We start from the raw sequence: 25,756 nt of genomic DNA on the forward strand, positions 1-25,756 counted from the left end.
CCTGCGCGCAGACTCTAAGTATCTTACTCTAAGTATATGGTAAGATACTTAGAGTCTGCGCGCAGGCTAGCAAAGTTCAGTTCAAACACTAGAAAAGCCCAAAATATGGCTAAACCGGAAGATATCTACTGGGGAGGGTGGGTAGAGTAAAACATCATGTCTCTTCCAGAATTAGAAATAAACTCTTTCCTAAAGAGAACAGCTACTTGTTCTTGCAGATCAATAACTGAAACTAAAAGATGCGAGTCTGCCATCGGAAAGCATTCACTAGAAAACTAAGATTGTGCCAAAAAACTATAATGGTGACAGGTTCTGAGTATTTGGCACAGCCCGGTCGTCTTTCCATCTAGCAACTTTAGAACCTATCTACATGAAAATAAAAAATTACCATGGTGGAGACAAAAGGAATTGGTATTCGCCCTCAATTATTTTATTTCTGTATTGTTTTCAACAGGAATAGGCATAAGGGCTGGGAGGGCTACAGCCAACATTGAATCAGGCAACATTGTTTGCATTTCAGGCTCCATTCGGGCAGTGTTAGTTCAATGAAGCAATAAGATTCGGGCAAGAACCATACTTAGCCCCCTTAACATGTTGTACTATGTCAACAGGCAACACCCAAGTCAACAGGCAAGCGGCTCGCATTTCCGATTGGCCTATTTCGATGCATAATAAAATATATCATGGTATATCATACTGAGAGCAGCTTTCTAAATAAAAAGACGACTAACATGGAGCCTTGGGCTAGAAAGCAAAGCTTTCAACGACCGTACTTCAATTTAGGACATGCTTGAAGCCCTACACAGAACAACACAAATGCATACTTTGTAACATTTTAAGAGTTACTTTCTAGAATGTCTACGGTTGTTTATTGAAAAGCTGCGCCTCCATACCTAAAGATACAGAAAATCCAGCTTATCAAAATTCAGGGCAAATGTTAATTGAAAAGGTTAATGCTCAATATTGAAAAGTGAAAGTTTGGAAATGAGCTCAAGCAGTTTTCGACACTACGGAGGAGAAAGCGATACCAGTGTGCTTGCGTAATCACGGCTGGGATCGGGTAATGGCAAAGGTCAACGAGGTACCTGCCGCGCGTTAGGACCAAGAAAATTTAAGTTTGTTTCTATTCGCTTATAAAAGAGTGGGTTAGACAAAGAATTTCCTTTATAGCAGAGGATCGAAACCAATCAATGTGGACATTCGGAAATAGCATAACGGTAGGTCTTTGTCCACAGTTTCGAGGTTTCAATGGCCTTTATTCAATAGTTCTTTATGTTCAATTTGCAACTTTTGCAGGTTGTGTTTATTTTCTTGAAAGTAAATTTGGAAACAAAAATCGTGTCCTGGAGTCGGTTTAGCTAAGAACCTACATATTGTTTTTCTTGACCATTTTTAAACGCTACAATCTGAACAAAACAAGCATCTGTCTTAAGGAACTTTGTCAATGTAGTTTTTACACAAAAGATTTTCACTATCGGTTACTAATGCTCTGTATATTTTGCATTTCAGAAAATTCGACACAAATTCTAACGTTAGAAACAAAAACTATGGTTTCTAGATGCTCACATTAATAAGTGATTTGAGTGTCAGTTGGGAAAAAGTACAGGTGGATGCTCATAATGAAAAAAGTCCGGTGTCATTTGCCGAAAAGGATAAGGCAATAAACCTTGCAAAGGGGCAGAAGGGTCAGCCTTGGTACAAAAGTATCACAGTTGAGCCTATCACATTCTTTTACGCGTGTGCCATGATTCTACACACACCAGTGATACAGCAATATGTTTACAGCCGTGTAGCAATAAAGCGTGGCCTATCAGATGCAATATTCCTATCAGATTCGAGCAAGTGCGAGCCTGATGTTAACATGGTATCATTCGCATACCGGGAATCGAGAAATTTTGTTCAAGCTGAGGCTTCTATGGTACATCTTGGGATTGTCTTGTCCGCCAGTGTCCCATCTATAATTATGGCCCTACTGCTAGGCGCATGGTCTGACAAAGTCGGTCGGAAAATAGTGATGATACTGCCGATTATTGGGGGTCTTGTCGAAGCAACTTTTATACTCATAATAATGTATGCAAATTTACCGGTATATGTTTTATTTGTCGGAAGCTTCATAAATGGAATGTGTGGCTTCTTTACCACAATGATATTAGCAGTGTTCAGCTATATGGCAGATATAACTGAAGAGTCGAAACGTGCCTTGCGTCTTGGTATAATTGAAGCTATAGCTTTCATTAGTGGGATGATAAGTCATTTGACCAGCGGCTGGTGGATAAAACATTTGGGTTTCAAATCTCCATACTGGCTCATATTGACATTGCATACCCTAAACCTATTATACGTTTTATTTATACTACCAGAAACTATCATAAAACCGGAGAGAAAATCACTTCAAGACTTATTCAACAAGTCACATATAAAACGAATTATCCGCCTATTCTCAAAAGCAAGTTACGATAAAAAATGGCCACTCATAGGCCTAATGCTAGCCTCTGCATTCATGATGGTGTCGTCAATAGGTTTCGGAAGTGTCATAGTTTTGTACGCCCTGGACACACCATTCTGCTGCTCGCCAATCATGATTGGATATTTTCTTGCCGAGAGCATGTTCGTGCAAGCAATTGGAGCAATGTTTGGGTTCTTTGTCCTTCGCAAATGCATCTCAGAAATGACTCTCACACAGATCGGGTTCGTATCAATCGTATCATCGCTGGTAATGATGGCATTCATCAAAAGAAAGCTGCTGATGTTCATTGGTAAGTATTATTTAACCAAACATCATTGGGCGCGGGCAAGTTTATTTCAAGGGGTATGGGAGCTATAACGTCATAATGCAACACACCTCGATTGTCGGTAACTCTAACTCCAGTAACTCTAAACTGCCTAACGAATTATATAGGTATTATATACAGAAATGATAAGACCTTCTTTCAAACGATAAGTTACATTCACCAGTCGCAAATTTGTGCCACCAGTCGAAAAGAGCACGACTTTTGCAAGAACCAGGGCTTTTAAATGATCCAAATACGCTCTTTTAAGTAACGTTAAAACAGATGCATAGTTGTCACCTCTCCCAACTGACCAACTGAAACCGGGTTCGAAAATAAACGAAGGCAAAAAGCTTGCCCTCTTTTTTAAAGAAGAAGTTTTAGGTGGGAAAAAGTTTTAGTTGACCATGATATATCTGACTTTTCATCCTCGGTATCGCATCAAACACAATTTAACACGCAAAGATTCGATTTTTAAAACTTCACTTGAGGTACCACAAAAACCAAGAATCGATAAAAAGCATCATCTTAGGAGTACAAACAATTTTTCGAAAAACAAGGGTAGACATGAAGCACTCCATGAAAGATGGGGAATTTTCAAGTTTATTGTGAAGAATTTGTGAGACATTTGTTAGACGTTGACGGAATAATAACGAAATCTCAAAATTCTTTATTTTTTCAAATCTTCAAATCTTTTCAAAAAAAATATGTTGGAGTACTGAAGTTTTTTATTTTTTAATCCTTGGCATTCGTTTCTTGTAGCAATTTTCATATTAATATAATGGGTGTATACGAGTTAAAAATAAAAATGTTAGCCAATGTCCAAATTCTGGAAGTCTGCTCTTTGCATCATTCAAAGTACATTCGAGCTTAAACCCTTATAGTGAATTGTATATTGAACCTCGGGCGAAAAGGGCCATTAACAGTGCGGATAGTTGAATAACAGGAGGAAGTTCTGTCATATTTTTGATTGCTTCCACTAGTACTACTGATCATGTGATGTTTCTGTCATTGAACCCGGAACACTTGTAAAGCAAGGGTATCATTTCGGGCGAACACAGGACCGCCGACAGGGGAGGGTTGCCGGGGAAGTGCATCGGGGCCCGGGTTCATCCTGTAATTATGGAATGTATATTAATTATCATATTCTGGAATCTATATTTGTTGTCAAGCAAGGGGCAAACATGCATTGGCTGTCCCAGGGCCCGGCCTTGCTCTCGGCGGCCCTAGGAAAACGAATACGAAAAGCAAAGCCTGACATTTGCTTACTTTTATCTAGAAGGGCATCTAGATAAAATAAAGAGAAACATGGTATAAGCACTCTCAGTAAAATAGAGTAGCTATATATTGTCGGCTTTAAAATCACACGAAATTGGAATTAATCAGAATACTGGAAGCTACTGGGGTCATCTGCACCTTGGGGGAGGAGGAACTTAAGGGTTGATGTTTTCTAGAAACCCTTCATTTGTCGATATTTTCAGCAACAATTTCAAACTATCACATAGAAGCAGATAAAATTTTTACATGTAAAATTTACAAGGGGAGATTCCAAGAGCAAATACTTTTCACTGTATCAATCTCATGGCGACACAAGCCACAAATGCGTGCCTGCCCAATCTCAGGAATTTTATTCGGAAGTGAGTGATCAATTAGGAAGGACCCTATTACACAAGAGGAAAGATTTAGGCCTGACTCAAATGCAGCTATTCAGCTTCCTTTGAAGCTCCATCGCAATAAAAGATATTTGACCCAGGAATTTTTCCCAGTGCAGCAAATTTGTGAAACATTTCCGAGAATTAACAAGATTGCCATTCTTAATGTAACAAGGAAACAGAAGTAGCCCTAGGAAACAGTGGTTTTTTAGTCGGAATTTCAATAGATGGGGAGATCAACTTGATGATACAGAGCAAAGATACAGATTCAAAATCTAGGGAAAATTGAACATTTCAGGTATCGTGAATAAAACGAAAAGTGATCATTGCATTCTACAGGAAATCCAAGAAAAAGGTTTCCTGACACAAAATAGAACCTTGTGTAGTATCGTGCATAACAACTCATCCTTAAAAATACACGACTTCTTCGAAGGGGTCATTGCCCTGGACATGAGGGAAGTCCATAAGGACAGTTCAAGGTTCAATCCGCAAGCACCAATCTCACGCAAATGTATCATATGATTAGGCCTACTTGTCAAACATACCTCTATGATGTTGAAATCCGATTTGATCAACCTCTCAACAATGCACATTTAATTTCCCCTAGCCCCTTGATATTTCCCTTACCAATGGAGGTCAGTTTTGGAAAAGACATGCAATCATGGTTTTCTGTGATCAAAATTTTCATGTGATTCATGAAATCGAACTGATAACTCATAACTGAACTATACAAAAGAGGAACAAGCAGATAAACCCATGATTAAAAAAGGCTTTAAGAAAACTTCCTGTTACGTAGCCAACTAGGCCCAGACAATGCGCATTGAACAAATCTATAGCAACTTTGCTATGTATACCCCTAGCGATATACCCCTAGCGATATACCCCTAGCGATATACCCCTAGCGGCAGGCTGTCAAAGCAATAGTGCTCATGTATACAGTCGGGTTTGTGGTGTTAAAGAGAACCAAAGTGTATATCAAGTTCTCCTTTCGCTATTTGGACATGCCGCTATCGACATCATACCGATGTCATAAGTAGCTTAGTTAACCTATCCCTGCACACATAATTTGTCCAAAACCATTTGTGCCTAGAAAATGTTCCAAAAACGCGCCGAAAATCCGGTAAAAACGCCAAAGTATTCAGCTAGCTTATGAAAATCGGGCTTAGCAGCCTTTTTGCTTCAGTTGCAAAACATGACTGGGACAAATCTGAACGAACTCGTGACTATGGTCTAGCTCGCAACGAAAGATCAAAAGGATCCAGCGAGAACAAGCTCCTCTCGCAGGCAAAACGAATCTGCAGAACATTCACTATAGAGCAACTGAATTCTCAAGGACAAATAAAGAACAATCCAGCCTCATAATTTTGGAAAAGAGCCAGCCTGAATTTCAATTTTTTTGCTATTATACAAAAAGGGTTACCCTGGGTACCATTTAGTATCAGAACTATAATTAGAAACTAGTTACAGAAAATCCTCCGCATCCACTCAATTTTTGCCACCGCAGCTGTCTACAATACTTTATCCCCCGATTTATGAGTCCGGATTTATGTACCCAGGGTAAAAAAAGAGCGTAAAGGAGTGTTATGTTGTTTATCACTTGAGGGCAGCTATTTTATCTAAATAGGGTTTAAAGATGATAATTATTCAAGGGGAGCTATCGAAAAGAAAGATACATCTTTGCATGGTTCACAAGTAAAACATTCACCACAATATGGACCAATTCATATGTCCATTACAACCAGTATTATTGCGTTTCCTAATAATTTTCTATTTTTCAGTGCCAATAATTGGAGGATTTGGCGGGGTTTGCTTGCCGATCATAAGAGCCAGAATGTCTAAACTCGTGGTGGATGATGACCAAGGTAAGAGAAATCTTTTAGCTGCAATAACAAAACCCAGGTTTAGAATACTTCTCTCCCGAAGCTTCTCGCCATTTCTAAATCTGTAAGCTTAGTTTGGTTTGATTGGCAGTCATCCAGATCTCAATAACATTGGAGAAATAACTAAAGCTTCATATATTGTTATGCGACAAAGATTCCAGGTAATAAAGCAAAAGATATCAACGACAGAGGCAGGATGAAGGGAGTAACAGATGTATCCTCACGGTAAATGTTCGCGACCACACCCTTGTGCTATAAGACGACTGCTATTGCATAATTTAAGTGCTCACAATTTCCTAATAGTCTTGTAGCTACGTGACTAATGTATTATACGCAAAACCTACGTCGTCGATCTGCGCAAAACATATCAAATTTCTTTCAAAGCAAGAAGAGTCTGCGGTATCCATTCCAGAGAAATTAAGATTATGGTTTCAAAAATATTTTGTTCCTAGAACTAAGAAATGATGTTGAGCTATAAGGGTCTTAAAAAGTCAATGGGCATTGAAATCGAAACCGCATCCAAACCGATGGTTAGTACTCTAATTTAACAAAGAGGACCGAAATAAAGATGTTAACGCACGAATGTACTAAACTATTAGTGTTAAGATACAGCATACAGTAAAAACAATAGCGCTTTTTCAAAATCTTCTGTTGTGGGCATTCAATTTGGCCATGGTCCCCCCCCCCCCCCCCCCTACTTTCCAACCTCTGTCAGAGCCCATGAGAAGGTCAGCTATAAAGCAGATATAAGGAGTACAATTAAATGAGGGAAGAATGCAAATAAATACATTTTGCAAGATTTAGAAAAGTTTAAGGATTAGTATATTCCAATTACCAAAGCAATGTTGGAATAGAGGACGACTACAGTCAACAACTCAGCGAAGATTCCAACTTTTCGAGCTTTTGTCTGTGCTTATGATTTTCAATCAGGTTTTGGCACTTGCACCTCAAATACGTAGCTTGTAGACTTTACAAAAATGATGGTTTCAAAGGATATTATGGCAAAATCTCATTTATTAGCAGGGACATCGGAGGTGGGGGAGGGCTGGGTGGTCTAGGGGGTTGGGTGGAGCCCGTTCTCAATATACATGTCAAACTGTACTATTTCCTTTTTAATAGAGTACTGAATGGGAAGCAATAGAGAAGTCAGCCCCCCCCCCCCCCCCGCAATACGAATTTCGTTCCAATGACACTGTTTACGTGAATTGGAGTTCATTCATACCCAGATTGATTCTGTGATTCTATAATGATTCTACCAATGTAGACCTGCAGAAACCACCAAAGAAATTTTGTCTTAAAACATTTCAAAGGATCCTTGTCCTTATAACTGTAATCAATACATTTTTGCAAAATAAAAACTGTCCAATTTTGGAATTTCTTGATATTCACGAAAAGATAGGGAGTGGAGGTTGGAAATGCCTCAAAAAATTTTTATTAATCCGATGAAAATCAAGAAACATGGCAAAACTGTGCTATCTGCGCTTACTTTATTTCCTGCACCTTGACTTGGTAAAAGTATGCACACAGGAGTCTTAGAAGAAGCTATAAGAGCCTCTCGAAGTCTTTTTCCACATTCTTTGTCGCTATTACCGCCATGTTTTCTGGGCTCTGAGAAGATATTCGTCATATTGACGTTTCGAATTTGATGAGCAAATTTTCTATAATTTTCAATCTTAGGAGCACTCTTCGCTGCTGTCGCGACGGTCGAGACAATCTGCACACTGCTTGGAGCTGCGGTTTTCAATTCATTATACTCATTAACAGTGCAGCACTTTGACTTTAAAGGCTTGTGCTTCCTTATTATGGCGATGATCATGGTGGTACCATCAGTGGTTGTTGGGTATGTATGGATTTTTCAAATTTTCAGATATATGGAAGTGATTTTTAATCATTTCACTTTGACAGCTTTTTCGTGTAACTGTTTGTGTAACTTTTTATTTTCATGCATAAAAGTCATCACAAGAAATGGAATTAAGATCAAATAATAACGATAACGAAAAATGTACTAGAAAAGCACCTAAGAGCCCTCAGCCTCTTTCTACCCTCTGCCGTCTGCAGCCTCCATTAGCAATTGCTATTAAATTGATTCGCCAATTTGTTTACCCTTTTTTGCAGGCTGATAAGCTGGGGAGAGCGACATAATCCTTCAAGAAACGCAAATGCTGACAAGTTACAAGACACGTGACCTTCATAAACAACTTTTCTCATTGATACTTGCGATACGAACAGTATACGAACAGCATTCTTAGCAAAAACATAAGCAAGTAAAGAAGGAATTTTGTCCGTCAATAACTTTGTGTTTTTGGCCATCTGAAAGAATTATGTTCGGATATTTCCCAAAAGATCTGCCACACAAATGGTAGTATAGTATTGGCAGAAGATGTTCATTAGTCCACGAAAATACATAAAAATTCCAATAAATACTTAATCCTTGCATGATTCCATAGACTTTAACGTATTTTCATATACTCTGTGCAAATTTTTGGAAAAGTAACCAAACTTATAGTTCTTCAATGTTCTGAAAAATTGACACCTAATCCACAAGATGTAGATATGTAAAAATCCACAATAACTGTAACTATAAAAATGTAAAAATTATTCATATTTTTGTGTGTATGTTCATATTTGGAGAAGAAGAAAATTTACTTTTTTGACGGTACATTTGAAAATGTATATACCAATTTCTGAACTGAACCAATTAATTCCATTTTTATGAATATCGATTGTAAAGCTGCTAGATGGTTCGACGACGAGACTCTTATTCGAAACATGTAGCCATTGAAGTCTTTGGCAGAGGTTGGGCTTTATAGTAAGTGCTACCCGAATGCATAAATTTTAGGGCCTGTTCATACAGGGACATTTTATCTCGCCTTTCGGGATGAGGAGAAAGGCCGAGATCTAGCCTATCCCTCATTCACGCATAATTTGTTTTCTGTTCATATGGAAAAATTGTCTTGTCTAACTCGCTCTGCAGCGTTAATTCGCCTGAATCTAGTGAGGTTTCAGTAAGTGGGATTGGAATTTCTCCATTAGAACACACTTTCCAGCCTACCTGCACAAACATGTCTCTACTGTCCATGCGCAAGCTTGGTTTCCATTGCGATCTAATATTATATCAAGTAAACTTAACTGTTTTTATTCTCATATCTGTTTGCAGCTTGCATTTTCCTCTAAGCAAATGAGAAAAAAAAATGCTTCATATTAGAACAAGGTGAAAACCATCTTGCTTACTGCATTATCCTCACAGGCGAGATGAATTTTTCCCATACGAATAGGCCCTCCGTTGTTGTTCTAGATCTGCAAGACCGATGAGTTATTTTCTCGGGGGTAGAGTTCTGTTCCTTAAGATGGAAGGAGCAAGCAATTTCATTTTATCTCCAAAACTTCGGCTTCTGCCTCACACGTAGCCAGAAACAAAACTCGCACGTAAATTCATAAATAACGGAACTCTTTCAAACAGAGTGAGACAACCTTCATTTGTCGAAAAGTTTGAATATTCACTGAAAAAGCACCCACATATGGCTAAAAATCCTCGTATTGATGTAAAACCTTGTTCAAAAATCAGCCTCAGCTTGCTCTTAATTGTTCTTAACTTTTGACCAATTTTGAGGCTGGTGTTCTGTCAAATTTTCTCTTATAAAAAAGAATGTATCAGGCAAAAAGGAAACAGTTAGCACATTAACAAGAACCAAACACGTATTGCTCTTATGAGAATAAGATTGTTAATTTTCTACTGACCAGACAAAGAATAGTCAGCCTTGGCTTTAATTAGATAAACCACAGAAAACACTTCAGAAAATAAGAGAACCCAAAAAGGCAAAACAACCATGTTGTATAATGCTTCCAAAAAGGAAACGACTCGTTTTTAACAGGGCTTCTCAGTGCGTCACAACAACAAAAATAAACTGCTAGACATTCAGATAGTACTTTCATCATCTATCAGCGCAGACCAAAAGGGAAATCGCATTCTCCACAAAGATGATTCTAGACGGAAGCATTTTGCTGCAGTTTTTTGAAAAAGGAATAATACTTCCTTGGAAATAGGAACTAAATTGCCTTCCTTGGTGATGAAAATTCACCCATTGCAATGATTTGGGACATTCAGGCTTTAGGCTCTACAGCTAATATTGTTTAGAGGACAGGGGTACAATGCTTGCATGAAACAATTGGATATATTAGATTTTTAAATAAAGTCGTGGCTATCAGGTTGACTTGTAGGGGTTGCAGAATTTTACAAAAGGGAACAGCTTAACAGGAAAAATGTTTGCATAACAAGGGATTTTATCTTCATCCAAGATTAGGTTAAAAAGAATACCTGCAGAGTAATCATTGATTTAAAAACAAGATTCCAAAGAAGTAAATTGACCCAGTTTTTTGCGAAAGCTCAACTGAATATGTTTTTAAACTTTATCCAATTTTCCAGTGAACGACATGAAACTTTAAGTGCTAGGGAAATTTTATAAGCTTTTAGCCAAGGAAAAATAAATTTTGCGTTATTTACAACGGATATGTCATCATGGGGTCGGCATGCTTACCAAAGATCCGACCCTTGCATTGAAATGTTCCATGGTTTACAGGAATCGCATATAGAGGAGAGGTAATAGATGGAGAAGCGCAAAACGAACTGTTGTCTAGCGATCCTTTGCTGATTTGCATAAGCCAGATTACAGTGTCCACAACCCAATCTCTCGATTCTTCATTTTACTCTATTTGTGAGTTTAAAACACATAAAGCAAAAGTTCAAATTCACGCGCTTCGTGATGCATTGGGACACAGATAAACTATCCCTCAATATTTGTAAACAAACTTTAATGCGACAAAAATTTTTCCTACGCATTATAAAAATTAATAGCAAAAGGATATAAGACATTACGTATGTTGTAGCAACAAGTTTCGGGGTTGGCAAGGACAAATTCAACATACATTGTACAATGACAAAAACAGCTTACTCCAATACACCAACAAAATTTGAGAGGTTATTGTTCGTATTATCTGTGGCACTTAGGGATGCATTGGGAGTAAATCTATTTGTGTATGAAGGGGATCGTCTCATTAACACAACTACTTCTTCAGTAGGGTCTATGTGAATTATAAAAGCTTAAAAACAGCGGACATCTTGGGGATCAAAATGCTCGATGATGGACACTTCCTGACAACGGACGAACAATTGTGTCTCAAATAATATTTCTTGCGGTCAAAGCCTGATCTCCATGCAACGAAAAACAGCTATGGTTCTAAAGCTGTTCCCGTTTTTTGCAGGTTTTACTGCAATTAAGCAGGGCTCTCACAAGTAAGTTGCAAAACCAATGGTGAAAGTAGAAATTGGCAATTTTTTGGCATTAATAAGGGGACTAAGCCCATTGAGCCCCCTGTGTCCCATTGAGCCCCCTGACCCCCACTGAGCGCCATTAAGCGCCATTAAGCGCCATTGAGCCCCATTGAGCCCCAATGAGCCCCCTGAGCTCTCTGACACTACACTTATGCATTTAAGAACCAAGTGAATCTAAGTAAAATAAGCATGAAAAATAAAATGTACCACCACATTATAAATAACTGAAACTGTTGAAATGATGAACAGGTTGAGAAATTCATGTCATGACTAGAATTTAAGAATTTATGAATTAGCGGAAGGTGCATCATATTGGCGGATTTAGAATCAAAGGACTCAAAAGGGTTCACGGTTGCTTAGGGTCGGTCACTAAATTGTTTGACTGGTCAACCATAATGTCAGGGGTTGACGGCATGAATACCATTCGGCCACGGAACAAAGCTTTGCAATTTCGAAAACTCCTTGGCAACAGGTATACATAGAATACACAACGGTTGTATGATATGCGGTATAGATAATACACAGATCCCTATTTTTATAAAATGAGCTTTGCCAAATCATAAAAATAGTGAGAGCCAAACATCCAAGTAGCCGCCACGATTCAAGTCTAGGCTTCCAAAAGCATGTTACTTCCTCATACTGCAGTGACAAAACTTTGACCGTTTAGTTAGGCGATGTACATTGTCCAACATTATCGGGAAAGAAAAATGAGTAGAAAATGGTATAATAAACATTATTCGGGATTTTTTCCCTCACGTCTCTTGCTTGTTTCCTTTTTCAAACTCAAAACCTTTAAATCTAATTTTTGCTAAATTGATCTGATGTGAATTTTAATCATATAATTTTCCTTTTGCTGTCATCAGCTGGCATCATGATGGCATCAGCTGCCATGTGTTGGCCATTAACAACCTGTCCACGCATTTTTATTTTTGTAAATTTTGGTAAAATTGAGCCAGGCTTTGACTTTTACTCTCGACAAAAATCTAGAGTAATCGAGTGAAAAGTCGAGAGCGTTTGAACGGGGCTTAAGCATGCCGGTTGCGCAAGAGCCTTTAAGACACGACACGGGGTCCCTAATGCACATCAATTGCCTTGAAAGAATCGATAATCGTCCGTGCTTTATTGAGTTCCTCGAAAAACGTTTGTGAGTAGTTTGAAGCACACTTCTGAATGATTCGGTACGGCTTCTGAAGAAAAGCCAGCTGAGAATCTGAGAGACTGTCCAATACCAAATTGATTACTACCACACAGATATTACGTATATTGCTAAACATGGTCGGTCCAATGCAAAGTTTGGTAGTCACATTACAATAAGAATGGCAGTCGTCAAAGTCCCCAATTCTACAGTCTTCATTTTCGACACAAGGCTTGCGCGACAACATCTCCGTGACGTCATCAACAAAGAAAATATGATCGCCATCTATGACTTTCACTTGACTACTTTTTGTTAGCCCGAAATTGTCGAGATGGATATCACACATGAGTATTTTACCCTTTGTTGATATCAAAAAGGTTTCCAGCATCATGAACAAGTTTTTCATAAACTCAATTTTTTCTTTAAACGAAGGTACTCTGATCTGATGGAAAAATCTAAACAGAAATTTGGAAGTATAGGGGTATAAACTATAAAGTGACGACGAAATATGACTAAATATGTCAAATTTCGAAAAAAGATTCCCCAGTAATTCTGCGACATTATCCAGTGCATCTGGCAGAAAGATCAAGTCAGCCAGTCGTTCAGAACTGCCAAATAATTTCCCGGCAGGGTATTCCACAGACTCAACTGCAAATATTCCCCCACAGTGACCATAATACAAAACAGACCAGTCCGAGTTATTGAACGTAGAGAAGATGTTCCACTCACCATTGCCAGTTTTCTCGGTTTCTGGAATATTTTGATATTTGACAACCAGTGGCATACCATCAAAATCGATTTCATAGACAATCTTATCGCAAGTGCTGGAAAGACACTTCTGGTACACTTTTGACACATCTTTCGAGCAGAGTCTCTTGCAAAAAGAACCATTCATCCTTCCTTCTTCGTACTCTTTGCACTAGACAAATCAAACAAGCTGCATGAACACAATAAAAAATTAAAGAGTAGCAACAAAGCAGAAAGAGAATAAACAACTCATGTTACAAAATTTCAAACCTGAACGAATGAGGGGAAAAATGATACTGGAGTGCTAGTTTTTCTGACACATCACAAAGTATGAAACGTCATATCGTGACCAGCCGGGAGTGGACACAGAAAGATGTGTTTAAGTTTGAGTGGAAAAATGGTGCTTTAAATTGCTGGCTATAAGCGCCACAGGTGTTTAAAATTCCAAAGAAAGATTTCCAAAGCAATTTTTCAATACAGGCAGATTACAAAACGCCTAAATGAAGAGTAGACCCTGCTTTCCTAATGATTCTCACCACTATATGGGATGTTGGACTGTCTTTAAAGCAATGGCTGTCTGATGGTCGAATGGTATTTCAACTTGGCTCTCTGCATGCCAACTATGTATTGCGAAGTGCCTGCTCTGTTTTGACACAGTTTTTGCTCTAATTTTGTCACTGCAACCTGTTTGTTATATCTATTAGCTCCACAAAAAGAAGACAGTTTGTTTAATGTTTCTAAATAACACCGTTGGCAGGGTTTAAATTCGTTTGGCAATTTTCAGCTTTAAGATTTTGACAAATATTGGCCATCAAGTGATCACCAGGACCAAAAATATTTTTTCAATGGAGAAATTAGCAACACTATCTCAAAAACAGGCTAAGATAGGTTTAGAGGTATCCATTTCACAGCTTACTTTGAGCTTGCACAAGAGTAAAAGAATTGCCTTTCAAATAGAAATTGCTAGGGCTTGAAAGAAAATAACAAAAATTTTTTTGAATCAAAGAGATCTGGGGTCTGAACAACAGCGTCATCAATATAATGAAAATAGACTCCCACTGGAAATACATCTAAAACATTTTCAAGCTTAAACATTTAAGCAAAATTCCATTCCTTGAGTAGCAGCTGGAGTAACTTATTTATTTGTCATCAAACATAATTAAGTTTGCTGCTGTAATATGCATTATCACTAATCCATATATTCTGATAGGCACATTGGTTCACAGAGTTAATATGCCAGATGATTCCCTTTCTCCCTATCGTATCTTTTAGAGGAAATGCAAAATTAATTATTGTTGTGTAGTTTCAGACAGGGAGTAGCCCTAGAAGTGTTTATATGTTTGCACATCAAGGTCATCATTATATTGTCGTCACTAATTTTGTAAATGCTGGATCTGGGTTGGTTGGCAAATAGTGCCCCTCCATTCTCAAAAGAAGCAAGACAGCTTCCTTGGCAATTTATTTCAAAGATGACCATTGACGCGTTCATATCAAGAGACACTTTCAAAATCCCATTATGATGTGCAACAAACATATACAGTTATACTAGAAACCCATCCCCAGTCTTTACATTCATCCATCATAGTGGCTGTATGCTTTGCCAACTCCATCGTAGAAGATATTTATACCAACTTCATGATAGAAGATTCCTACTGATGCTATTTTTCTTTCCTTGGCGGCAGTATGCATAGCCTCGATTTCCTCGGTTAGCCCAGTATCCTCAAAGCTTATTTCATCTTGTTTATTTCCTCCGTCAATATACGATTCAATGTTTGATTTAAACTGCTCCGTAACTTTTCTTGTTGTGACTGTGTTTCCATTACACGGGGAAGGCTCAATCTTTCACGTACCTCAGCAATGCTTTGCTTTGTGGTTTATTTAGCAGGATTTAATTGAAAACAATTACCTTCCAGTTTATGGATTAATATTGGTCCTATCTTTGAATTGAGAAAGGTAACGCTATCACGACACTGTAAATTTTCTAACATTGAGTTGTCTTTTAAGGCGACTTTCTTGTCTACAGGAGTATGGAGTCTAGCACGATATAAATGTTGTACAGTGAGAATCGAAAGAGAGAAAAAGAATCCATTCATATTTGGATACTGCAACGGAAACTGGCAAAGGATATTTCATTGGGGAACTTGTAAATTTCCGGTATAATTGTATGACACACCTATCAAACAGTTCACCAGGCGTTCATTTTCAGCGTGGAAATTTTTCGTTGACACACGCGACCACTGTTGTTGCTATTGTTTTTTTGTTATTGTTATCTCAATTGCCCCATGGCGTAATACGAAGTATAGTTGTTGCTACCAGAAAAGCCAAGATCTAGATGTGACCAGGCCCCTTTCTTTAAAAAAACGACCGGTTCGGAATTCCGCAAAAAATCAGCATTCAAAGTAGTATTTTCGAGAATACTAGCGTCTGGCAGGAATGGAGGATTCCGTCGCTCCATTTTTTCTTCAAATGCTGTTGTCCCAAAAACCCTGGATACCTCCACCACAAGCCTTCAAAGTATTTTCCTAAAAATAGTTGATGACTACTGTTGTGTTTTAAGACTAAGCTTTCAGGATTTAGTTAGAGCATAGACAAAATAAAACAGCATCTCCATCCCAAGATTTTTAATTCTGGAACTGAGAAATAATTTCCACCTTTTAGTTGTTTTTGACAATATACAATGCTTTCAATTCTAGTGATGGTAGGATACAAAGTGCATAAGTAGGCTGCAAAACCTAACCTTTTTCTGGAAACTCCCCCTAGGGATTCGGAACTAAACAATGGTAGATTATCATTGTTTGGCCCCTTCACCCCGTATAGAAAAAAGGTGTTCCTTTTAGTATTTCTACTTTTCAACAACAAATCAACTTTTGAAAAAGAACAATTTTATAACAATTTTCTTCAAAATAATTAGAAAACCACTAGCATTTAAAAAGCCTGAAAAAATAGTGATTATTTTGGAACTCTTGGTCTTTGGATACTGTGGGTAGCATGATCTAGAACTTTGTTTTGAACCCAGCTTCTAAATCTGATATTACAAGTCTGCATATCTTAGGTGTGTGTTATTCTTAATCAAAATATGTTCCTAGCATTGCAGTTATCAAGTTAAGAAATACATACCACAGATCTGATGTGGCCTGTGTTGCATCTGCTATACTTATCAAAGATCTTTGAGAATACGGTCATGCCAACCATGAGAGCAAAAGTTGATGCTAGAATCTTGCCCATCATATATCTTGAGATAATAACATCTCTGACAGCCTGAAAGAAGTTACAAACATTATTTTAGGAAATCTTGCAAACTGGATGCATACATAGAATAAATTTGTAGATTGAAGTGGAAGAAAAAAGAAACTTTGGAATTGCATTCCAAAAATGTATGAAAATCATTTTTGTCCACTAAGTTCAATTTAATTGGGTGGAGGGAGCACATAATGATCTTTTTGTCTAGAAACCTTGAGGGTCTTGAACATGCGCAGGCTTGAAGAGCTTTTGGATCTATTGAAAGGTTAATCTGAGCCCGATGTGCATCAGGGTCCTGTGTCCCCAACTTTGGGATAAAGACCTTTTATAAGAAGTAAAGTTTGCAAAATGTTGTTATTTCTGCAGCATGGTGCCTCTTTTTACCTGTCACACTCCAATGCTTCAAATTCCCATGTTTATGGGTTTGGTGTGGCAACTGGGGTTGAGCGAAAGACAGATGGAGAGAAATTTAGGTGCTATTTTGCCTCAAGTAGATAATTTCAAAGACAAACCAGATGATATTATGGACCAACTGAAGGTTTACCAACAAAACGGTGAAATATTGGGGGCATGTCACACCTACACATCCACGCTGGATACAAGCTTACCCCTGGACACATCTCAAAAATAAAATCTGTGAGACAGGAAAGCTCATCAGATGCTCATGGACAGTTTAGTATCCTATGCAGAAGTTTCTTTAAAAAAGTAAAAAAAAACATTTCCCCTTGTTTTCATATTTAGAGGACATGGTCAAAAGAAATTTGCTAGGGTCTTGGTCCTGAGATTCTTGTCTTATTTTCACCCATAAATAAATAACTCTCAAGTCATAATCTTGACCGCAAGCAATATCTTGACCACCTTGAAAAAGTTGAGTTCTTTCACTTTAAGGTCATCACACAAGATAACCTGGAATTCAAGGAGATGATTGTGCCAACCAGTAACGGATATTCAGGTTTTCCTTTGGGGACAGGGGTGGATTGGGGGGACGGGTGTGAAGGGCATGAGACCCCTAATATTTTATCCTTCAGTAAATTTTGCTTCGATTTGATGAAAAGCACTTTTTGTAGTCAGTAGTAAAAAATGATGGAAAAATTACTTGATTTATTTTCTTATCTTCTTTATCTTGAAGCTAAAAACTTCATTTTTAAAATGGACTTTTCCATCAATTTACAGTCACCTGAAGGGTGCGGCAACAAAATTGAATCATTATCTGGCACCCTTTAATCCTAGCCGCTATAATCCATCCCTGAGGGTGGGTGAGGTTCAGTCACATTATTGTCTGGCAAGGTAACATCTTGGATGGCCTTTTGGCACATTTCATGTTTGTCACTTATCACATTGAAGTCCAGATTTTCCAAAGAGAACAGTGAATTTTCAAGGCCACGAGGCCCCCAAAAAATTCGGCCACCAAAAGATTCGGCCACTGTAGCCAACCATCCCAAACTTTCCAGCTATGGCCATTAATTTGTATGTTTTGATTGGGTTCGGCAGTTTCCAAATGCCTCCTCCCCCTTGCTACGCTAACACCCCATGCAGCACAAGCATTTTATCATTGCTATTTGTGGTAAACGAAGAAGAATCAGCATCTATGCTGCTAATCAAGGTTTTATGACACACCGCTGTGTTCTGAAAATTTTTAGAATTTTTAACCATGTTCTTAGAATTACATGATAGACGATGATGAAATTTCGGCAATTTTATTTACAGAAATTTGTATTCTGAGAAATCATTCACTTAATTTCTACGGCTTATGTAAAATCAGCAAAATAAAACAAAATAAATATATTCTAAGAATAACAAATATTTTCTCGTTAAACAGTGGGTAAAAACTTTTTTACTAGGTACTTCTAGGTCACGTGCTGACTGCTGATGATGAAAGTTAAGATTTTCACAGAAATTGAAAGTAAGAGAAACATAGCAAACATACCTTTATCTGTGAAATGATGTCTGATATATCTGCGTTCATTTTAAAAACTGCTTTCTCATGGAAACCAGCCAAGGCCTAACAGCAACATTCCCTTCCATTTCGCGGTAGTTTTAGTTTCCCTCTACAAAGTCGGAAGGTCAGAGGTCCAGCAACAAGCCTCGTTTTGAGTTAGGTAATATTTCATTTCATTTGATTTGAGTTCATTGCCCCTCAGCAGATGTTTCGGAAGGGGCGCTCCACAAAACCCACAATTCATTAAAGAACAATAACCAGCCTAAATTAATAACAAAATAATGTATACATCATCAAAGAATTACATTTAAAAACCTAATTACAAATGAGGTCTAAAATTTACAAAGCTTGAAGCTAAAGATATGGTAGCAAAAAAGAAACACCGCAATGCTACATTTTTATCGACTTTTCGCCGCAAGAACTCCTTGGAGCCCGTCGAGCAGCCTGCTACAATGACCTTTTCTTCATTCACACAAGACATGGTACCTCTTTTAAATAGAAGCTTTGAAGGCATTTAGAGTGGTTGCCTGTTTTGACCAATCTGAGAGGCTATTCCAAAGTTTTGCTGCTTTGAATGAAAAGCAATTTTGGCAATTTGCTGACTTCATAACGGGAAACCAAAAATCTGTCTCTGTATTGCGGATACTTCTGAGAGCATCAGTGTGAGCTTTTGATGAACTTGTTACGCAAGTACTGTGCAACAAGAATATATTGAGACTTGTCGATCATGGCTTTAGATTTACTAATTCATTTATAAGTGGTCTGTTCGGGGCATCAAAGTTGCTGTCAGTTATAATCCCAGCAGCTCAGTCCTGAAGTTTTTGTAACTGATTAAATTCAGTAGACCACAACAGCCCCAGAGTGAGCAGCCATACTGAAAGTGTGGCTCAACAATGCCTGTGTAGGGAGAGTGTTCGCAAAACACCATAGCGGCAAAAATGATTTGGCATATTTCAAGAGGCCAAGAGCTCTTGAAAATTAACTGGAGCGAAGCCTAATTTCATATGCTCTTTCCAATCTTAGCAGCTGTTAATTTACACACCTAGGCATACAGTCATTTGAACCGATTCTTGTTCATCATCATGAATATTTACAGTAATTATAATAAATTATAAATAAACTATAATTACAAAAAGGTTAAGAGGTTAAGATCATTGGTTACGATCGACGGTTCCGATTGATTTTTACATTCGTCATGGAGATAACTTTATCGCTACTTTTTTCAAAGCCAACGTAAAAAGCATTCTAAAAACAAAGGATGGTAACTGAACTAATTCTGTTTTAATTCTCAAAACCTATTCTAAGAGACTTCATCTGGGGGACAAGCCGTTGATCTCATGAAAATAAGGAGCATCTTCTCTCATACAAAGAAAGGTCAACTATGCTGGAGGGGTGTTTTCCCCTTAGTTAAAAAAGGCCCTAAAACCATCTTGGTTATGGCTGCACCACCCAAAATCTACACATTGGTGCAAAATCTCATGTCCTTGGTTTTCCTTTGTTCTTCCTTACCTCTAAATGCTAATAAAGCTTGAAAAAGTGAGTAGACAACTAAGATGTACTGAGCCGATGAGACTGAATGGTAAACGATCGCCCCAAAGGTAGCATTTTGAATCAGTAGATCGAAATTTCTGTGCCAGACATCTCCCTACAAAAATATCCGTTGTATGGAAATTTAATTGTACAATCAGAGTAAGCAGATGACCCTTATTAACAGTGACAGTACAAGGGCAGTTAGTTTAAAAAAGTCTTGTGATATCACTGGGAACTGCTCTATACAAAGAAACAGTGCTCTCATGGAGTTTCAAGACACAATTATCAAGGACTGCAGCGTGTTCGCTCGATCAACGAGTCATTCTCCGCAAAGACACGTCTTGCAATTAAGAATCAGATAATGACGAAGGAAAGATCCCTTGATTTGTTTTTTTCTAGCACTTTATAAGCTCGGCAATATTCCTCAATTTCTATTAGATGAATACCTGAATCTTAGATTCATTAAAAATGAAAGATCAACACCCATTTTGACAAGAATTTAAGGCGTTGAGGTCCTATTCAAGACACTGTTTTGCTTTTAAAACAACACACCATTAATACACAACAATGGATTAATAAATTTTTGTCAATTTTATCTTTGGGAGCATCAACATTAATCTAACTTCTATAACTTGTAACATGATAAGGGCTTTGCAAATCAGAGTTGTCAACTTGAGCAATGATCTTCTCTTTGTTTCTCTTAAAAAGTTGTTATTTAATATAGACCACCTTCATTGAATCCTTTCGTTAGAAATTGTTCTAGAAATCTATATACTCTACATACGAATCAAACAAAATGTAGCAATTACTATGACGGCAATTGCTGTACTTGCGACAATGAGAGATAGCATCAGACAAGGAAAAACGTATAATATCGCTTTAAGTGCCTAAAGATAGATTTTAAGAGCATGTTTTTAAGTTGGAAAGCTCATTTTTGACCCAAAAATGCAGACTTGAGAGAGCCTCAAATCCGGCTGTTTTTTGACAAAATGAAATATGTGTCAATTGCAAAAAGAACACAAAAGCATGCATGAGTCAAACATCATTATATCCTTAAAGGTGTTCCAAGATTTGGCAACAATAGTCATATTTTTCAGAATGCTTTAGCATTCTAAAGAAGAGCTCCAGGTTTCAACTTCCTGTTTCTGGGATCCCTTTGATGCCACTTCTGCTCATAGTCCAATCTTGAATCATTAAGTGCAGACTTCGAGTACAGCGATGAGGCATCCAAAATGGCCCATTTATCTTCTTCCGGGCTCTTATGCGCGGTAAAGACATTGCAGCTACTCTTCATTGCCTCTATCAAACTATCAAATTTCTCCAGAGCTGAATCAACTATTTCCACAGACTGGGAACTCTCTACGCTGTCTTCACTCGAATTCCTTTTGAGAGGAGCACGATAACAAACGTTCTCGTCAGCATTCTTAATTTTTTGCACATCTTGTTGAATGCCGCATATCCAATTTTTCATTTCGTATGAGATTTTTCTATTTGCATTTTTGTTGCCTCTAGGCTTCTCTTGAAAACGTCTATCGGAATTATCTTCGGATTGGCCTCCTCTCTTCAACGACCTTGCCTCATTTCTAGATGAGGATTTAGTTGAAGACGTACCAGAATTTTGTTGCCTCAGCTTCTCAGAATTCGCTAGCTTCGGAGTTGCCTCACAAGAAATTTTACTGGAACTGAAATTGTCAATCAATTCTTTTGAGGTTCCATCATCCATTGCATAAAACCCGTCTATCTTTGGTCTGTGACAACATTTGGTTTTCTGTTCCAATGTTTCATTGCCCTGACTAAGAGCCGGCACGGTCTCCTCCGTGGCGAGCATTTTCAACCTGGTTTCGCGCGCATCACCTACTGTTCTATCAATTCGATTCGCAGTACCCACGGCCGTATTTCTTCCCAGTGATCTACGCTGCCATTGGCTAATTGCCCCCGTTGTCTTAGGCCTTCTCTTCGATTTGGCTTTACCAGCTTCGCAGACAGTGGCCTCTCCTGCATTATGCTCACTTCTTTTGAAAGTGATGGCACTGACAGCGCGTCGCTCTTTAAACACTTTCTCGGCAGTTTTGGATTCATTTTTCCATTTTGCATGCCTCTGAGCAACTACTATACTTGATTTCAACTTCTCTTGAAAATTAGTAACCAATTTCCTTTGAGCATTTGATATAAAAAGCACTTGAGCTTTCTTCTGAGCCTCAAGAGCCAAAATATACCGCACCTTTGCTTCTTCAAATGCTCGTGGCCTATCCAAAAGTCTCCCCATTTCGCTTGCCATTGTGATATTGCAGTACCTCTCTGGCAAAAACTTTGAAGATCTAAATAATCAATTTAGTTTATTCGATTTCTTGCGTCATAAACCAGCTTGTTTAATGAGCATGCAAACTGCAGTTTTCAAGAAGCACCAAAATCGTGATTCATCACCATGCTATGCACAGAGCTTCCTTGCCTGGCCTATCTATTAAAAAGAATAACCAGAACACCCATGAAATAGCCAGAGAATTTGACTGTTTGCATCAACAGCAGAGAAAAGGTTGAAACAGTAGTCGATGTTATATGTGTGAAACGATGTAATACGTCTTCAGAAGGACCGTGAACCAAATGAAGCAAATGAGGGTTTTGCTCCAGGCAAGACTTTCGTTAGAGGAACTGTAAAATCTTTATTTACGATGCCTTCATTATCTTTATAACCAATTTATTATCCAATAGACGTTCAGAGGTCTGCACGTGCTAAAAGCACCATTTGCATGGCCGGACAACAGTCCAGTTAGAATAAGCACCAATCAATCTTCACTTTCTGTTTGACGCAGAAGTGAAGAGGTTTGCTGAAATCAAATCCATGCTTGCAATTTTCAACCGTTCATTTAGTAGAATGCAGAACAGCCTTTACTCCAAAGAAACATGTCTGTTAACCATACGTTGTCCAAAATACGGCTATGCTCGAGAAGATGAAATCAAAATATAAGTTATTGCGGGTAGTTTTGACACCTAATATCTCAACACGTTGCAGGTCCATACACAAAGGTGTCTTAAGAATGATCATAGTCACTTTGATTGCATATTGTAATCCACGATGACAAAATCTTCATTACAAAGACATTTATCATTATCAATATCCATACTCATCAAAGAGTTTTATGGACAGTAAATGCAGTTTTGAGGAAACGAGATTAAGCACTTTCTACAGGTGTTGAATGTACTTTGAGAATAAAAACGTGGATTATTCTGCTAAAATTGCCAAATAATCGTTGGCATCGATACCATTGATTACTCGTCTGGATCTAGCTGGTCGATCGGTGATGATGTACGAAGACCAAGTCTATCATCAGTATAAACAAACAGCTAATAAGTAGAAAGAGGTCTGCGCAGATGAAGCAAGCTTTTACTAGGCTTTAATGTCCGCTGTAAAATCCAACATGTCTCGGCTTCTTTGTTTTTTCCAACTTCATTGCAAGCCTTTTTGTGAGTGCTCCCAGCGCAAAGATTTATTAACCGTACAGAACTCGTTGTTGTAAGGACAAGATGCAACCTGTTGATAATTCAAAAGAAAACAAAAACAATTTAGCGACAGATCATTCGCTCTCACCGCACAACAGTCTGAATAATTCTATAACCATAGCAGCTCGCGAAAAAAAACCTATGCAATTAGCCAGTGCTGCGCTTGGCTTAGCAGAAACTCGAAAATTCAAAATTGGCAGTCTTTCAACTTATACCAGTGCTCCAGTTTACAAAAGTCTGATTATAATTTTTGAAAAAATACACAGCAGAGTTACGTTGCCCCTGAAAATGGTTCTCTAAGCCCATTTTTTTATAAAAATATTCCACAATAGGAAAATACTACTGAAGATCATGCTTTGAAATCAGGATCTTATCTAAGGATTCAATGACTGCTAAAAAATAATATGACATAGATCATGGAAGTCATGTTTCAGTTGGAATTTCTGTGAACTGTTTTTGAACGCAGTCTTATTCATCAGGCAAAAATATATTTTAAGGATCATATCACATATTTTGTAAGGAAGATCTTAGTGATAATTACTTTTTAACGGGTTTGGAAACAAATGATAATATTTGCAAGCTCTCAGGTGATTAGACAAAAATGTTTTGCCTGGAGCAATAGGTGAAAAAAAGTGGGTTCGTCTGGAGCAATAGACGAAAAAAAACGGGATATTCTTTTAATTTCCAAAACTATAGTAAAATTATGTAATGAGTTGTGTTGCACAGGACCTGCTACCGTCTACAGAATCAGCTATAAGCCGTCCTCGATTTCAAGTTACCTTGCCAACCACCCAGTTGTAAAGATATGAAGCAAAATAGTGCACAAAAATCAATTTACACTTTTATTTATCACAAAATCTTACCTGCACACGAAAGATCAGTGCTGGGTCATGCGAAATACAAAGAGAGTGTTGAATTGCTTCTCCGGAGCGAGATCTTACGCACTTAATCTGGGAAAACTGAACAACAAACACGGAGGTAGTACACAACGCACTTTGTCTGTCCAGGTGGTTCGATAACCGTCGCTAAAGTCAAAGCCGTTAATGAAAAATATATTTTATAAAAGTTTTAATGCAGACCTCTGTAGCATTAAAGCAAAAGTTTACTTAAACTGTATTTCTAGAAATACCAATGCAATATTTTCATAAAGCAATAGCCGGACAGACGATTAGCCATTTTAAAATAGAATTGATAGCTAATCTTTACGAGCTTTTCCGAGGCCATAAATTTAATAATTTAAATGTGGATGGGATTTATTCTGATCTCCATTTACGAATCAAATGGGACTGTATTTCATATTAAAAGACTCGCGAAGCATGGGAAAGTTACATATCATATTGCACGTGTAAAGTTTATGGCCCGTTTAGTTCAAAGAAAACAGGTGAAAAGGGATACAAAACAGAGCAATCGCAGGTAAACAGCATTACGCTGGATTTTTAGGTGATTAGCAATATTAAGAAGCACAATTTTAAAAATTTATCATTTTACCATCTGCGTCACTCTCTTGCTAAATAACAGGTCATCCACATGAAACTGACAATCACTAGTTTCGGTAAACAAAGAATACGGCCGAAACGGCACTTTTATGACTTTGAGATGTGTGGCTGACGTCATTATAAATGTTAGGAATATCAAATTTCAGGGTTATGGACCCGTGTGATTGGAGAAGACTAAGCAGGATTGCGAAAGGGCAAAAGATTTCAATATTAACGGCCAATCTAGGTTTGAAAGGAACTGCAAGAATATCTAGCGATGTACGATTTTCTTTGAGAAACTTTAAAGAAAATTAAAATAAAAAACAGATGATGCTTATGATGATAACGAAGATGATCTGTTTATTTTCTTTAAGCCAGCTAAACATTTTGAAAGTTAGGCCTAGTTTGTACACCGTAATTTTGGTTTTGTGAGATTATATAAAACTTGAATAAGGAGACCTAAAGGACCTGTACAATTGTGTCTCTTGATGCTTTTCCGCTGCTCGGCTTTTCATCAATCTTCTTCACTACCTTTCTGCATGCAACTTCCAAAAGCAACGGAC

The 25,756-nt window shown here is 37.9% G+C and overlaps 4 protein-coding genes across 7 annotated transcripts in view; 2 read left to right on the forward strand and 2 right to left on the reverse strand.

Annotated features, from left to right (window-relative positions):
* LOC148957463 (divergent protein kinase domain 1B-like) overlaps positions 1 to 18,851 on the reverse strand; it is a 70,007-nt gene extending 51,156 nt beyond the window's left edge. For 2 of the 3 annotated variants that reach the window (XM_089115301.1, XM_089115300.1), the window contains exons 1-3: positions 18,679 to 18,851; positions 16,629 to 16,769; positions 13,494 to 13,683 (exon numbers count right to left, since the gene is read on the reverse strand). In XM_089115301.1, coding sequence (XP_088971427.1) covers positions 13,494 to 13,683; positions 16,629 to 16,769; positions 18,679 to 18,717 — 370 coding nt within the window. In that variant the 5' untranslated portion in view covers positions 18,718 to 18,851. Of the gene's footprint in view, positions 1 to 11,094; positions 13,684 to 16,628; positions 16,770 to 18,678 lie in introns of those variants that run through there. The other variant, XM_089115299.1, reaches the window with a different exon arrangement.
* On the forward strand, positions 1,090 to 10,305 carry LOC148957466 (lysosomal proton-coupled steroid conjugate and bile acid symporter SLC46A3-like). Of its 2 annotated transcripts, XM_089115291.1 has the most exons (5): positions 1,090 to 1,217; positions 1,510 to 2,756; positions 6,199 to 6,282; positions 7,978 to 8,140; positions 8,416 to 10,305. In XM_089115291.1, the coding sequence occupies exons 2-5, from the start codon at positions 1,559 to 1,561 to the stop codon at positions 8,483 to 8,485; spliced, it is 1,515 nt and encodes a 504-aa protein (XP_088971417.1). In that variant the 5' UTR covers positions 1,090 to 1,217; positions 1,510 to 1,558; the 3' UTR covers positions 8,486 to 10,305. The 2 variants fall into 2 exon arrangements, with proteins under 2 accessions (XP_088971417.1, XP_065063085.1); XM_065207013.2 differs by having other exon boundaries at positions 1,188 to 2,756.
* A 987-nt stretch (positions 18,852 to 19,838) lies between the features above and the next one.
* LOC148957467 (uncharacterized) lies at positions 19,839 to 25,643 on the reverse strand. Its single transcript, XM_089115298.1, has 2 exons — positions 24,582 to 25,643; positions 19,839 to 23,749 (listed from the first exon to the last, which is right to left on the reverse strand). Exon 2 carries the CDS (start codon positions 22,496 to 22,498, stop codon positions 21,332 to 21,334), a length of 1,167 nt encoding a protein of 388 aa, XP_088971424.1. The 5' UTR covers positions 22,499 to 23,749; positions 24,582 to 25,643; the 3' UTR covers positions 19,839 to 21,331.
* Positions 25,039 to 25,756, forward strand: part of LOC148957468 (uncharacterized) — a 35,195-nt gene continuing 34,477 nt past the window's right edge. Inside the window, exon 1 of the mRNA XM_089115311.1 lies at positions 25,039 to 25,131. Coding sequence (XP_088971437.1) covers positions 25,073 to 25,131 — 59 coding nt within the window. The 5' untranslated portion in view covers positions 25,039 to 25,072. The remainder of the gene's footprint in view (positions 25,132 to 25,756) is intronic.

Source organism: Rhopilema esculentum, unplaced genomic scaffold, assembly GCF_057945365.1.
Source record: "Rhopilema esculentum isolate cy_ngs unplaced genomic scaffold, ASM5794536v1 HiC_scaffold_24, whole genome shotgun sequence".
NCBI classification, from domain to species: domain Eukaryota; kingdom Metazoa; phylum Cnidaria; class Scyphozoa; order Rhizostomeae; family Rhizostomatidae; genus Rhopilema; species Rhopilema esculentum.

What these genes read in the sequence shown, in the direction of transcription:
- LOC148957466 (XM_089115291.1), top strand. Translation starts at nt 1,559, where the DNA reads ATGCTCACATTAATAAGTGATTTGAGTGTCAGTTGGGAAAAAGTACAG. An exon ending in AAAGCTGCTGATGTTCATTG is followed by an intron (nt 2,757 to 6,198) that starts GTAAGTATTATT and finishes TCTATTTTTCAG; the next exon opens with TGCCAATAATTGGAGGATTT. An exon ending in GTACCATCAGTGGTTGTTGG is followed by an intron (nt 8,141 to 8,415) that starts GTATGTATGGAT and finishes CCTTTTTTGCAG; the next exon opens with GCTGATAAGCTGGGGAGAGC.
- LOC148957467 (XM_089115298.1), bottom strand. Translation starts at nt 22,498, where the DNA reads ATGGCAAGCGAAATGGGGAGACTTTTGGATAGGCCACGAGCATTTGAA.